The sequence below is a fragment of the Electrophorus electricus genome, chromosome 3 (genome assembly GCF_041902795.1).
Source record: "Electrophorus electricus isolate QZ-2024a chromosome 3, ASM4190279v1, whole genome shotgun sequence".
In the NCBI taxonomy this organism is placed as follows: Eukaryota; Metazoa; Chordata; class Actinopteri; order Gymnotiformes; family Gymnotidae; genus Electrophorus; species Electrophorus electricus.
In genome coordinates, this window is record NC_137499.1 from 23,065,146 (window position 1) to 23,079,490 (window position 14,345).

Below are 14,345 nucleotides of genomic sequence, written 5' to 3' on the forward strand. Positions count from 1 at the left end.
AATGAGTGCCCATGAGTTTGTCACTACCTATGTTGGCTAGTTAGCATGGTTAGCTACAAGGGAATTGGATGCAGCTGACTAACATTACACACATTTTTCTGAAGTTGGTTCACCTAAAGCATTACTTTACTCAGCTCCCAAAGTGAGAGATTTATCTACTTGTTTCGTTGTCACTCAGTCATTTCAATGCATTATACAGACTGTGTTTAAATACCTGTCTGGGAGAGATGTAGTTAATTCTGTGTCCAACTTCATCCCTGTTGCAAGTACCAGTTCTTTTCATTTCATAAAAGCACTTCCTCTGTTTACTCTCGCTTTTGTTGTGAATTTAGTTTTACAGCACAGTGTGGGTTGTTTTTTTGTTTGTTTGCTTTTTGCCCACAGTACAAGTACCTGGTCATTTACTGGATTCTGCCATTCACAGATTGCAGTTGGAGGTATTGGGGCATTCATTGAGTGTCTTATGAAGTGACACAGAAGGGCAATGTAAACACATAACAAGCCTCCGGTCCGGAACACGGTTTTTCCAAACAGGCACCTAATATACATTTGCTGATGCCACTGCTAAAATAAATGTTTTGTTATATTCTACATATTTCACAGTCTGTGACATTAGTAATAAAAGGGGGGGGGGGGTGAAATTGACTAAAGCACCTTTTTAAAGTTTTGACCCTCAGACATTGCATAGGACTTTCTTTCCAGAACATTCCAGAGTCTATTCTTTCAGCTGTTGTTCTTCCATCAGCTCTTTCAGAGTGGCGACAATAGGAGGTGTAGTGGAGATAAAATGGTGGCTCCTGGAGAGGAGCAGATTCTGTGGTTGGAGCAGGAGCGGCAGAACTCGGGCCACACACTTCCCAGACTGGAGGCAGGGCAGGCGGGCTGTGGAGGGGTGGCTGACCTGCATTGTGGTGCACAATGAAGCCTTTGTGTAGCTCAGGGTTGGGGGGTGGGGGTATGTGGAACTGGGATGGGGGGTCAGTGTGTGCTGGGTCGAACTTGGCTGGGATTCACAGATCCCAATGACTACTTCTTGAAGCGTACACACACACACACAGGAGTGCTACATGCTCCAACACCTTGAGGATTACAGGGTTAAAGTAAGTGGAAGGTCCTCGCTCTCTTCTGTGTGTTACTACGCCTGTTGTCACCAGTCACCAGTCAGCTTGCAAACATGCTGGCAATTAGGATCACACTTGTGATCACACTTTTTGGTTCAAGAGATGCACTGTTTGAATCTTTTAAATCCCATCAAGAGTATGAGCACATCATGAGAATACATGGTTGGATTGCTTCTATGGATGCTCTGAAATACCAAAGAGAGTATTTTCCCACTGATGAGTGTATCTACCAGAAAACCTACATCTGTTTAGCTGGTGAGGAACCACTTGTGAGGTGTATTGTAGTGTGGTTGCCAACTGTAATTAGCTTCCAGGTTGAAACCAGGCTGGCTCATTTCCCTAGTGAAGTGTGCTAACCTGGTTCGTTTTAGGGGGTCACAAGCTGTGAGGATTTTAACCGTTAACCTAATGAGCATACATTTTATTTCTCAAAATGGCACAGCTGGTAATTTTGTTTCCATTTTTTAAATCTCCCCTCACAGTTCAGTCCTGGGGAACATTCCTCCCCGCCGTGGTGAGTGGCAGCGGCCATGGCATGGTAACTGATCCCTCTTTCATTGAGCGAAGTGGTTTGACTGCTGGGTATGAGGTCATTGGTCTCCTTCATAGTTGGTCTTGTGTCTGACCTTGAGTGTTGAAAGTAATCATAGTCTTGAGAAGCCAATTTCCCCTGCCCTGCTGTACCAGAGATCAAAGTGCAGATGGGTTAATAAAATGCTGAAGGCAGCCTCACTATGTTTAAGGCGCATGTCTAATTTCAGCGTGCCTTAGATGCCACTGTAAACCCTGATGGAACATTTTAAGTGAGGTTTAGCTTGTACAGACTCATGTTTTGTAACATTCTCTCCCCCAAAGAACTGAACATCAGACATTCCCCACTAGATTAAGTTTCAAGGTGCTTTCTATAATCCCCCTCATTGGCTGTTGACTGTAGCCACTGGGCTATTAAGGGCTAATTATATCAAAGTGTGGAACGCGTGTTCAGGAAATGCTGATTTACTGAAATGAAAACATCTGAGTTCAGCAGAAAATGGCTTCAACAGCTCATCTTTGGAGACCACCAAAGTGTCTTTGGAGACAAAGTGTGCCACTTTGCTGGGCTTTTTGTTTCCCCTTTTCTCACCCCCTCTCTGTACCCTAGTCATCAGGCTGTTGGAGATGGAGGGGAAATCCTCACTCTAGGGCCTATTGGTGAATTTGAAATTTAAGTTTGTTTTCATTAGTGTGTTTGTGTGTGTGTGTGTGTTTGTGTGTGTGTGTGTTTGTGTGTGTGTGTGTTTGTGTGTGTGTGTTTGTTTGTGTGTGTTTGTTTGTGTGTGTTTGTTTGTGTGTGTGTGTGTGTGTGTGTGTGTGTGTGTGAACCCCTGGGTGAAAAAGTGGGCTAAAATGAACAAGAACTTTAAAAATGCTGTCACACTTTACTTGTTGTTGTTGTAGTGAAATGTTGGGATAAAAAGCTGGAAATGGAAATTCACTTATAGTCCTCTTTTGTATGCAAAAAGATCAAATCATGAAACTATTTAAATGTTTGATATAAAATTCAAACTACCATGTCTGGATATTTGAAGATTTTTGATTATTTGTTAAGACTGTGTTAAGACTTTGGCCATTTATTTTGCCCAGGCATGTATGTTCAACTATAGTCTCCTGGGGTTGTCCCACCTGCTATCAATAGGCCCAGTAAATGAACAGTAATATGTTTCAGTCCTGTGTTCTTTGAACTGAAGCCAGGGCTTTGCAGCAAGCACCCATCTATCCTTTATCTACTGGAGCACACAGAGTTCCTCTGAATTGCAGCGTATCGGCTATATTTCAACGGTAGCACAGTAATGGTAGTCAGGGCTGGTTTGAGGCTGTTTTTCAGCCATTGTACACCTGTCCCTCAGAGCATAGAAGGGTGCAGTGAAAATCCAGTAGTGGCAGGGAACTCTAGCTGCTAAACATACATTCTCATGCAGCATCCTTTCATTACCCCCCCTTACACACCAGTATGACCAGATCTGCTTTATCTAGATTCAGTGCAGTCTATTTTTATCTGGATAAACTAGGCTAAGTAGCCAAGTGAGGCATGAACCAAGCAACCGATTTGAGCAAACGGTGGTCACTGCTCCTGTGGTCCACTGGCCTTTGGATTGCATTTCTTTTTAGCCCTTGGGGATGGGTCTTGAGCAAATCATTATTATGGTCTCAGTATCATTGTCAGTATCCTGTGACGCTGCCTTGGGCTTGTACTTTTGAAACGTGTTCTTGATTCTTGTAGCTTTTCAAAATGGCCTGTGAAATTTTCATTTGAAATTTGTGTATGATTTTAACTTTTAGTAAAATTTTCCAAACCATTGGGTGATTCTTGAAATGGTACAAATTAAATAATCAAAACCTAGTTTCTAGATACTTTCCTGTTTAGGTAATTTTTCAAGTAACAACTTAAAATGAATATTTAAATAATAATGCTTCCTTTCATTAATTTATTTAAATGTTTGATATAAAATTCAAACTATTATGTCTGAGTGTTTGCTGTTCAGACTATGAAAAGCTTAATATTATGCAGTTTTGGGTTTGGCCAAAATGTACGTCTCCATAGGAGATTTCAGTTGAGAAATTGCAATGTACTATAGTAAAAAATGTAGCGATATTATTAAAAATTGTAGTTAAGTGCATAAGGTTTCCAGAGAAACAGCTGACGAAAGACCTCTGGCTGAAACGTCCTGTTTCTCTGCACTCTCTCCATTTGCCCTTGATGCATGGTACTCTTTCCACCCATCAATGATGTTGTAATGTCTCTCTCCCTAAATATCCCTCTAATTCGATGTCCTATTTCCTCCTGGGATACTTTGTATGTGCCAAAATGATATTTAGGGTCCAGGCACGTAGTGCTCGAGCCCCTATTGTAATTTTCCATTTAGCCATTGTCTCAAATATCCAGTGATTGGATCATATCCCTCTTCCATCAGCTAAATTCAGCCATTGCCACAGGGCACCAGCGTGGCGAGGGGAATCAGGGGCATTAGTGACGAGCAGCTGTGACCCAGTGAGTGATGTGCCTGTCAGGTCGGTGGTGTGGAGCAGGTGGGCAGGGAGCAGTGCATCTCTCTGCAGCCCACACCGTTTCTCTCACCATAGGGAGCACAAACGGCTGCCTTTCTGAGGTCACACATCCCACAATGCCTCGGTGAGTGTGCATGACGAAGCACATTCAGGGACCGGGCTTTCTTCAGCGTTCAGGAATGCGAGTCCCTTTCGTTATTCCGGCTCGGTGATGAGCCTTGTAGTCTTGTCTCTATGTGAATGAGTCACTCGCTCATTTTGGGAGCCTGGGTCTATACTGGTGGGGTCCATCTTCTGGTGTGGGATCAGCTCCCTCTTCTGTTAACAGTGGCCCAAAGGCAGATCTTGGCTCACCACAGTTACTACTGGTATATTTTTTACATTGGAAAGACTTTGAATATTTTGAATGTATACTGTAACTCTACTTAACATGTTTGTAAATGTTATGCCAGACATGTGGTCCTGCCCAGGATCTCAAGTTCATGGTCTGAACGTACATTTTGGCAAAAGGAGAAGGCTGAGCGAGTGAATACAGAATGGGCATATTTGGTGTGCAGCTGCTCAGACCTTACTAGGTTTGTGGGAATTAGTGATCTCTGAGGCAGATTCCTTAGCATTCTTTGGTAGCAGCTGGATGGTTCAAACAGTGACATGCTACATTCCTGCAGGATTCATCAGGGACAGCTGGGTGATGTGTTGGTAATGCCCCCATCCTGTCACTGAACTTGCTGCAGTTTTCACATCTCATCTTTTTTTTTTGCGACATAAAAGCACTTTTAGGCGTTGAAGTTGTTGGGATGATTGGGTGGCTAGCACCCAATTCCATTATGATTTTGAGCAGTTAATCCACTGTTAATCACTAGACTGGTAAATGTTTGATATTTTCATAATCAGTATTTGGATCTACAAATGTGTTTTTCATTCTTGCCATATGGCTCATGCCATTGGCTTGGCATGGGTTTTAGCTTAATACTGAGTTAGTCAAACTGGACTTTTGTAGGTTTTAAATTCCAAACACACATGAAGCAAGGTCATCTGATCATTTTTGATGTAGCATTTAGGTTGCTACTAGTTACAAGAACAATTTGCCATTGAGCAGTCTTTGCCATGTCTGTCTAAACACTGGGTCTCCATGTGTTCAAACTTCATTCGAATACACACCTCATCTTGTAAAGCCTGAATAAGCACTTTTGTAAGTCTCTCTGGATAATATCGTCTGCCAAATGCCGGAGGCTGTGGTTCAGTATGCAGTACAGATGAATCCACAATTGTCCATGTAATGGCCCTGTTGGGTCTGTACAGCTGTGTGCCAAATGGAGAATGGAATGTATCTGTAACAGGCATCGGTAACTGAGCCTGCATGCTTCCCCGGTACATATGCTGCAGGCATACATGTGTCACAAGCTGACAGTTTAGTGTGTGTTTTGAGTTGACCGCCAGCGTCAGCTTGAAGTGGACAGACCTTTTGTCTGCAGCTCTGATATACTGCACCCAGTCTTGCCTCCACCAGAGTCGTCCTCCCTTCCAGCAGCATGTCCGTACCCTACGGCCCTAAGATCCTTACCCCATCCTTAACACGTACTCAGGCCCATCTCAGTCTCACTGTCTTTGTCACTCTAGGCTTTATTTTGTTTTGGTTTCTCTGCATCTCTCGCTTTCTCTCCATTTTCTGTCTCTCTGGTCTGGTCTGGTTGATGTAGTGTGGAATCTGTGGAATGCTGTGGCTGGTTAATCTTGTGGAGGGGTGTGGACTGGCTGAGGCAGGGTGAGGGCTGTGTGGAGGAAGACATTACCCCAGTTGTAATTACTGACCAGAGGCCAGTCTGCCTTCACATCATACGTTGTATATTTTAGCTATTATAGCTGAACTACATAACTAGTAACCAGGTTCCCATCTGCAGTTACTGATGGGTAATTTTCTGCTTTGAGCCCACACGCTTTTTCTTCCTTGATTCTGTTAATATATTGATGTCACATGGGATGATGTTTGAGATGGGTTATGTTTTTTCCTCTTCAAACAATCATAAAAGTCTGGTTTGTATACTCAGAATCCCACTTCCTCAATGATCTTTCAGTCTTAGGCAAGAGAGTAATCTGTAGAACATAATCATACATAGAAACATTAGTGAAGTTTTCTAACCATTTTTTTTTTTGTCTGTGTGGGACCAAGCATGGAGCTTTTAGTAACAGCTTTAAAATTCTGTTTCCATGCAAAAACATGCTTTGTTTTTCGATAGTCACAGCTCACTTTTTTTTTTTTTTTTTTGCTTTACTGTTTTCAACTTTATAGCAGTGTTTTAGCTTTTTGCTGTTAGTTTTATGGTTGCATCCCTGTTTTACATAAATTCTCTGGCATCTTCTACCCTCTCAGGAATCCCAGTAAACAGCACGTCACTTCTCAGAAAGCTGTTTTAAAGGCTTAGTCCGAGGAGACAGTGAAAGGAAGTCAAGAGTCCACTTCAGACTCTGATATTTTGTTCCCTTCCTGCAGTTAGACAGATAGCAGAGGCCATTCTTCACAATCCTAGGCTTTCTTGAGTGGATGGCTTGGGGGGGGGGGGTTGTGCGTTTTGTGTGATGTAGTGCTCTGCTAGGATTGTGGCTGTATCTGGAATTTGCCCTTTCTTCAGTTAGCCTGGTGGTTCCTTTACAACTCAACATTGTTAGGAATGTTCTCTCTTGAGCTTCTGGAACACGAGACCTCTCATAGCTAGGGGATGGATGTGTTGGATTTTATCTGATGCTTCAAATTGCGGCAGGGGATGTGTTGCTGTAGTCTTGATTAAACTCAAACTCAAAGTTTTTGTGAGCATTTCATCTGTTTGAAATGACCAAGTCTTAGGCTGACTGATCTAGGATCAGTCTCAGCAGGCTGTGTGTAATTCTCATAATGTGTTCAGCTGTGTCCCTCGCTGACCTTAGCCCTGCCCTACCTGACTGATGGCCACAGCAGCAGGAACACACTTAGCATCGTTTCATCTGCAGGCTTCCCCCTTGCCCAACAGGGATTAAAGGGGCCAGTGACCCGCTTCTCCCGAAAGGAACCAATGGGGAAGACATTGTGTCAGTCGCTGAGGTTCTGTGGCTTCACGTAGGCTAACAGTGCTTATTCAGATATAGCCATGGCTGCATGGATGAGCAGAGATGTGTCCACAGCAGCGCTGGCTGGAGGGAAATGTCACTGAGCCTTTACTGGATGTGGATATGACCTGCTAGGTCAGGGCTGCTCAGCTTTATGGAAAGTAATGAAAGCGAGTGTCATGCAGTGGAATCCTGGACAAGGCTTCTTCTTTTAAAAAAAAAATTAATTAATTAAAAACACTCCACGTTAGTACGAATAGAAAGTCTGTTGTAGCAAGGATTGGCCCAAGGGTTGGAACACTGTCTGGGCTGCTGGCCAGTCTTTACTATCTCCTCTGCATGGTTGGGGCCTGAGCAGGCAGGCTGAGCACAGAAACCCATTTACTGTAGACTCACGGGTTTTGTCTGTAATTTCAGATATCCAGGAACAGTGACTCCTCCTCCTTTGATGTGGTGGTGGGGGGGGGGGGGGTCCGTGCGTGCCTATGTCTGCATGCATGTGTGGATAGTAACAAGTAACCTGTTCATTCTATTACATTTACACCCTAATATCTTACTTCTTTCCGGGTGGTTGGTTGTTTTTGGTACTTTTTGATACTTTTTGTATTGACGTGTTTCCTGAAATATTTGTGCTTGTACTTTTTACAATTGTAAAAATAGCTATAATGCAATAAACAGCTACGTGACACTTTTATTGCTAGTGCATTATCTCTAGGGCTGCATGATACTAGAAAAAACTGCCATTGCAATATTTTCTTCTGCAATAAATATTGCACTCTGAAAAATACAGGAATTTTTCCAAGATGACTTCAGAAGTGGGTTCAGAATACATTGTTAATATATTTTTGTACATATATAGAATATATATTTCTCTATGCACCAGTTTTCTTTTTCCTCAGTTTGGACAGAGCACTCTCAACCATTTCACTGCGAGCTATACTGTGTATGACTATGTATGTGACAAATAAACCGAACTTGAACTTGAGAATTGGTAGCTTTGGTTCGATTTAAAATTAGGCATGGCGTGATTTGATCTGTTACTGCGATTTGTTAGCATAAGTGCTTCCTTTCAAACTTTGGTGAGCACCAAATAAGAGGACCGAGACCGCCTGAGCAGGTGCGTAATTTTCTTGTTTGGTCCAGAAAAAGGGAACCGAACTACATGCTTGGTTCTTCAAGAATGATTGCATGTCATTCAGCAGCTTCAAACTCTGAGTATCCAAGAACTCGTAAATTGGAGAAAATCATCAGACAGACTTCACTTATAGATTGGTCATGGAACCGTGTGAGTTTTTCATTTAACAAGCAGCAAAAAAGCAGCATGACATCCTGCTGTGACTTGCGTGTGCACATTGCAATTATGATGCTGAAATGATATATTTGCAACCCCAATTGCCTCTCTAACATCAGACCTAAGATGCAAGAATGTCTAAGTATCGTCATATATAGTCTTACCGTATTGCCCTTCCATAATTCTCAGTGATATTGTATCATAATCCTGAAGTGTGAGTGGTTAATGTTGTTGTGTTTTATTTAAGCCACTAGGCTACAGGGAGTATCAAATGCTTTTTGAGTAAATCAGCTCATAAGTGAGAGAGACATGGGGGGTTTATGCTGTTACTGAGCTATTTCCCCTTCATACTGTTTGATTTGCATTGTCCGTCATTGAGATCTCAGTACAAACTCAATAGCTGGATTTGCACTGGCTGCACTGGACTGCACAGCTAATTGCTGCACTTATCAACTTGAATGTCCTTCCTAAGACAGCAGACTGAAGCCCAAGTCTGAATCAGCTTTTTCCTTCAGGCCGTCAGATGTAATGAATTTGTTACAAGAACGACTGAACCTGGTACTGTGTGATGGTTGAAGGGTTTGTGGGGGTTGGCTTCAGAGTTTATTAAATAAGAATTTGGCAAACAGGTTGCTGTAAATTTAGTACATGTTGACTTGGCACAGCTTTTCGAAGACTGCTCTTATCCCAGGACCCTCAGCACTGGCACAACTTGTCCTAAAAAGACCTTTTATGTGGTATTGCCAGTAATTTGCTTTAATGCTCAATTAGCCTCATAATAAATGCTGGATTTACAGTGATCCGTAATGCTGCTATCAACGAATATTCTAAATTTGATTATATAATTAATATTGTTTTTTTAAAACATTTTTAAAAAACTGACATGCTATTGTGAAAATTAATATTCATTTGTGGGAGGGAAAAGCAGCACTACCGTGGCGGTCTGCATCACAAATTCTTGTGTGGGTTTCTTGCGTTGGCCTCGGCTTGCTGCACCGCATGGCGGACAGGATTCACACTACGTCACTTTCACTGACTGCAAATTAAATGTATGCTAAGCAGAAATGACTGAATAATTCAACAATATAGTTGAATTATTGTATTGCCTGCTCAAAGCAGAGAGCTAAATTGGCTGATTCTTCTCCATTAGTCTGAGATCTGATTCATTTAGCATCAAACTGAACCATACTGCACGGTTTGCTTAATTCTGTTAATTTCGTTTTTGTGGATGATGTTTCCAGAGCTCCTAAAGATGGATATTGAAGTTTAACATGAGATCACGCTGTAAAATTTAATTGCACAACTAGTTCTGCATACTTAATTTGGCTGTGTTTTTGAATATTATTTCAATCCTGGGAGCTTGTTACTCTATGCAGATAGAGCTTATTGTGTATTGTAGTTTGTGTATGTGCAGTGACCATTGCACACTGTACTCAGACCTCTTCCATAACTAATGCCAAGATTCTATCGATTGCTTGATGCATTCAGTCACAAACTGCAAAGTTATTCAAGCTGTTGCAGTGCAAAGTCTCTTGCAGAATAATGAACTGGTGCTTGGGGAGTGCCAGCTTGATGATGCATGGACAGATAAGATGCTCGGTTTAATTCAGAGCTTTCTGCTGATACTAGGAATGACTTTGTCTGACAAAACGTTCCTGTTGTCTGAGGTGTACAGTGACACAGTGATTTATGGAACAAAGTTCTCACTGGTAACCTGTTGGTTAATGTCAGTCTGAGCTGCATCTCTGTCCAGCAGCTGTTTTGCACAGAGGAAAAACATGTTAAAGTCTGCTTTGACCTGTTTATGGAGTAATATTTCTTAATCCATGACCAACTAAAGTGAAGTAGATGTGGAATGTAATCTTGCTTTAGCAATCTGATGCATGGGTCTGGTCTTGTAGTTGAAGATGTGTTGATGCCTTCAGTTCAAATAGCCTTAGATGCCAGTAATAGTAAGTTGAAACCCTAGTTGCTGACAGTGTCTGTCTCTGTGTGTCTCTCTCTCTCTCTCTCTCTCTCTCAGATCGTGAGGACCAATCCATCCTGTGCACGTGAGTATCCCAACATTCATCCAAGTTTGTCTGTTGTCTTCACTGTGCTTAGGGTCTTTGTTTGGACCTATGAGATGAAGCAGTCAGACCAACAGTAGTCTTGCACCTTAAGACCCTGTGTATGTGTGTCATCCAGAGTTCGGCAATAAGTCAGTCAGTCAGTCTTCCTGCTATTAGCTGCTATGGTACACAGATGGAGTAGCATATTAGGAATTTTGTTTAGCACCTCTGTTCTTGGGTGCGCTCATGGTCTGTGCCTAACGGCATAAACAGACTATATACAAGAATAACTGAAGGAGCTGGTTTGTTTCGAGAGAATGGCTGTAGTTTACTCACTTTACCCAGTGAAGCTCAGTCACCTCTGAACTTTTGACCCTAGAAGGTCCCAGAGCAATGGCTGCCCTTAGATCGGTATCTAAGAATAAGTCCCAGATGCGCATTCCGCTGGAGAGAAAGAGAAGAAGGAATCTCGCACTTAACAACTTTAAACAGGGAGCTTCTTGATATACTGCTGAGAGCCTCTGTAGCCCACTCCCCTCAGCCCTGCTCCTCATCTGTCCTGTCTGCACGCCAGCGTCTCGGAGCCCCCTTTATTACGGAAACAGAAACCCTGCAGACACGCAATTAAAAGGAAATGAGAAAAAGGGTTTTTTTTTTGGTTTTTTTTGTCTCACTCATGTCCCTATCCTGGGTAAGGTTTTCAGGGGGGGAGAATACCAAAATTGGGATGAGAAATGAAAGGTAGTCATTAGAGTTTCACTGAAATCCAAAATGTGCTGATTTAATTGTTGAATGCAGCTGTTAAAAAGAAAAACCCAAGTTTGATTTGTGAAAGCCTGTTGCAGGAAGAGTGTAGTAGTATGCAGGCTGATCTCCTTCAGTGACTGCTTCACTTTCCTTAATAGCAGATTTACAGCCAATTGACAAAGAACAGAGACCCAAACTTCCAGCTGTCCTGCCCTCTGACAACCGGTGTGTCGACCAAAATAAAAATAATTGTATATTTGAAGTGTATATTAGCCATTCCAGTGTACAGGAGAAATACATTTGCATGCTGCTGTATGCATTCCAATGGGCCTATGTAGGAGCTAAATCTTGTGAAGTGTGTGGGATGTAGGCTGCTAGCTTGTGGTCCGGGCTCAAAGTGAGTACTCTCTCTCCTCTCTGAAGATCTGTGGTGCTTTCAGCTACTGCAGACAAAGTTGAGGTAATAAATGACAGAGACCAGATCTGGTCCACATTAGGTTTAAGCCTCTGGATTTGTTTATATTTGCTTTGTTTGAAGCCCAGATGATCAGTGTTTGTTTGATACTCACTTATGCCTAGTTTATATTTGCATACATGCACAAAATTAAAAAGTGATTTCTGATTTTATTGTACCCTGCTTGCATTTGTGTGTCTCTTTGTCTGTCTCTCTGTATGTATGTAATGATTTTGGGACTGGGCTTGTTTAATTTTCTGACACAGAGGTGAATCTGGAGCTGGAAAAACAGAAAATACTAAAAAAGTAATCCAGTACCTAGCCCACGTCGCTTCCTCTCACAAAGGCAGGAAGGACCACAACATTCCAGTGAGTTGCCATTCCTTCCACTGCACACAGCTCCCAACACATTGTATAACAGTTTAGTTATCCACATTGTATTTGTGTAACAGTGTTACTACTTCAGTGTTACATACTTCAGTTTGACTCCCCAGACATACCTATAAATGGAATTAGTTATGGGATTGCGATTCTTTGATATGCTATGCAACCCTACCTTCAGTGTCCTCTCATCACTGTAGACAGGGTGTGGGTTCCAGACTACCACTGAAAGTCTCCATTAAAACGTGTTTTAGCCCAGAACAACAGTAGTCTGTCCAGAAATTAATAAGCCATGCTAATCATGACTGCTCATGGCTGTTCAGCATTAGCCAATTTTAACATTTTTGGGCTTCATCTGGAAAACTCACTTGCTCAGGCTTGGGCAGAGTATGTGTATATATGGGTGATGGTTTATATATTGGAACCACACGTCTGTAGAGGCTTCAACCATAAATTAGTAATCCAAGTTACAGCTGTCCCACAGGAATGCTGATATAACTGTACTTGCCTGTTTATTTCCATAGATCTTCCAGTTAAGGTATGATAGGGTTAGATAATGAGACATGATAATTCTGCCGACTGTATAATTTGATTGGGCAACAGAGTCACCTCAGGCTACATATCTGACTTGGCCACAATAGAATGAACCCTGTCTAAAAGAATGGGCGACTGCGTGTAACTCCATGCCAGTATTAGGCTGCTGTGCCCTTTGCTGCCCTGGATAGTGTCAGCAGTGCATTGTTAACCCAGAGATCTGACTTCTGTTGTGTGGTTAATAAACGCTCCATGGCCTTCACAAAGCATCTTTATGCAACTGACCTCAGATCAGATGTCTTTCTGCCTACACTGGTCCTATTGATTGCCATCTTAAAGCAGAACGGATCTCAAAAGTGTTCAGAACTTCTCAATGTCTAGAACTGCTCCTATATTCCCCCTAGATGTCCCTAGTCCTGGCCCTGGAGGCCCATCACGCTGCATATCTTACTGTTTCTCCAACACGCATGACTGAGAAATTATGAAGGGTTTCATAATTAATTAGCTCATGCGTTCAGTCAAGTGTGTTAAAGCAGTAAAACACTAAAGATGTTGCAGTGCATTGGCGGTCTCAAGGACGGGGGCCGAGATCCACAGTGCTAACGGTTTGCATTTGTCTATTACATATGAACAGCCAGAGTCGCCTAAAGCAGTGAAACTCCAGGCAAGTTCCTCTACGTCACTCCTCTGAGCACTGCTCATGTGCATGCACCACTAACCCACCTCACACGGACCCATGGGTACAGCCCAATGCAGCTGGGTTTGGGTGCACATGCTAGTTACTGTCTGCACTTTGCTTAATCAGCTCCACTGCATGTGTAAAGAATGTGGTAGTACTGGAGTGGATATTCTTATTCATATTCTTAATTTAAACTTCACAGTAAATGACTAAGATTTTGGTCTTAATTGTCCATGCTGTAACATATGGATAGATTATCAGATTATCAGAGCACAGATTATCTAGATTATCAGAGCACAGCTCTATACTGGAGGGCTTCATTCTTTCTTGCATGATATTCCAGTATTTCATTTTTATTATTTTAAAGTTATTCTTTTAATTAAATTTGATATTTTCCATGTTCTGTGTGTATAACTGCATGTTCTATCAAAGTCTGGTTCTGGAGGGCCAGAGTCCAGCAAAGTTTGGTGATTGCCAGATTTAGTAGGTGTGACTGAGCAGAGCAAACGATTAAGTTAAATCAGATGCATTTAAGCAGGTCAGTCACCAAACAACACTGGACTCTGGCCCTCTCGGACCAGCGTTTGATACCACCTGATTCAACTCATCAATCAACTACTAGGTTTAGCAGGTATGTCTGAGAAGAACTATCACCAAACTTTGACACCCCTGTTTTATATTATATAAATGTCATGCCCTTTTGTTGACATAACTGATGATGACTTGTTCTGAAATCTGGGTATAGAAATCCTACATGAAGTTTTAGAAGGGGGAAAAGAGGAAAAGATAAATAAATGGTAAAAGGGTTTTGTAAGAGGCAGAAGACCTCTTAAAAAAGACCTCAGAATGTTCACATTCTGGGAAGGTTTTAGGAGCATAAGATGTCTGCTTCTGTAGCCTAGTAACAGATGGGGGGCTTTAAACATTCTTTACAGACTACATGCCACATGTATTGAAAGTA

At 42.1% G+C, this 14,345-nt stretch overlaps 1 protein-coding gene across 3 annotated transcripts in view; it reads left to right on the forward strand.

Annotated features, from left to right (window-relative positions):
* The window catches only part of myh10 (myosin, heavy chain 10, non-muscle), a 54,386-nt gene that overhangs the window by 7,644 nt on the left and 32,397 nt on the right, over nucleotides 1-14,345 (forward strand). For all 3 annotated transcript variants that reach the window (XM_081710691.1, XM_081710692.1, XM_081710693.1), the window contains exons 4-6: nucleotides 10,562-10,589; nucleotides 12,057-12,159; nucleotides 13,340-13,369. In XM_081710691.1, coding sequence (XP_081566817.1) covers nucleotides 10,562-10,589; nucleotides 12,057-12,159; nucleotides 13,340-13,369 — 161 coding nt within the window. The remainder of the gene's footprint in view (nucleotides 1-10,561; nucleotides 10,590-12,056; nucleotides 12,160-13,339; nucleotides 13,370-14,345) is intronic.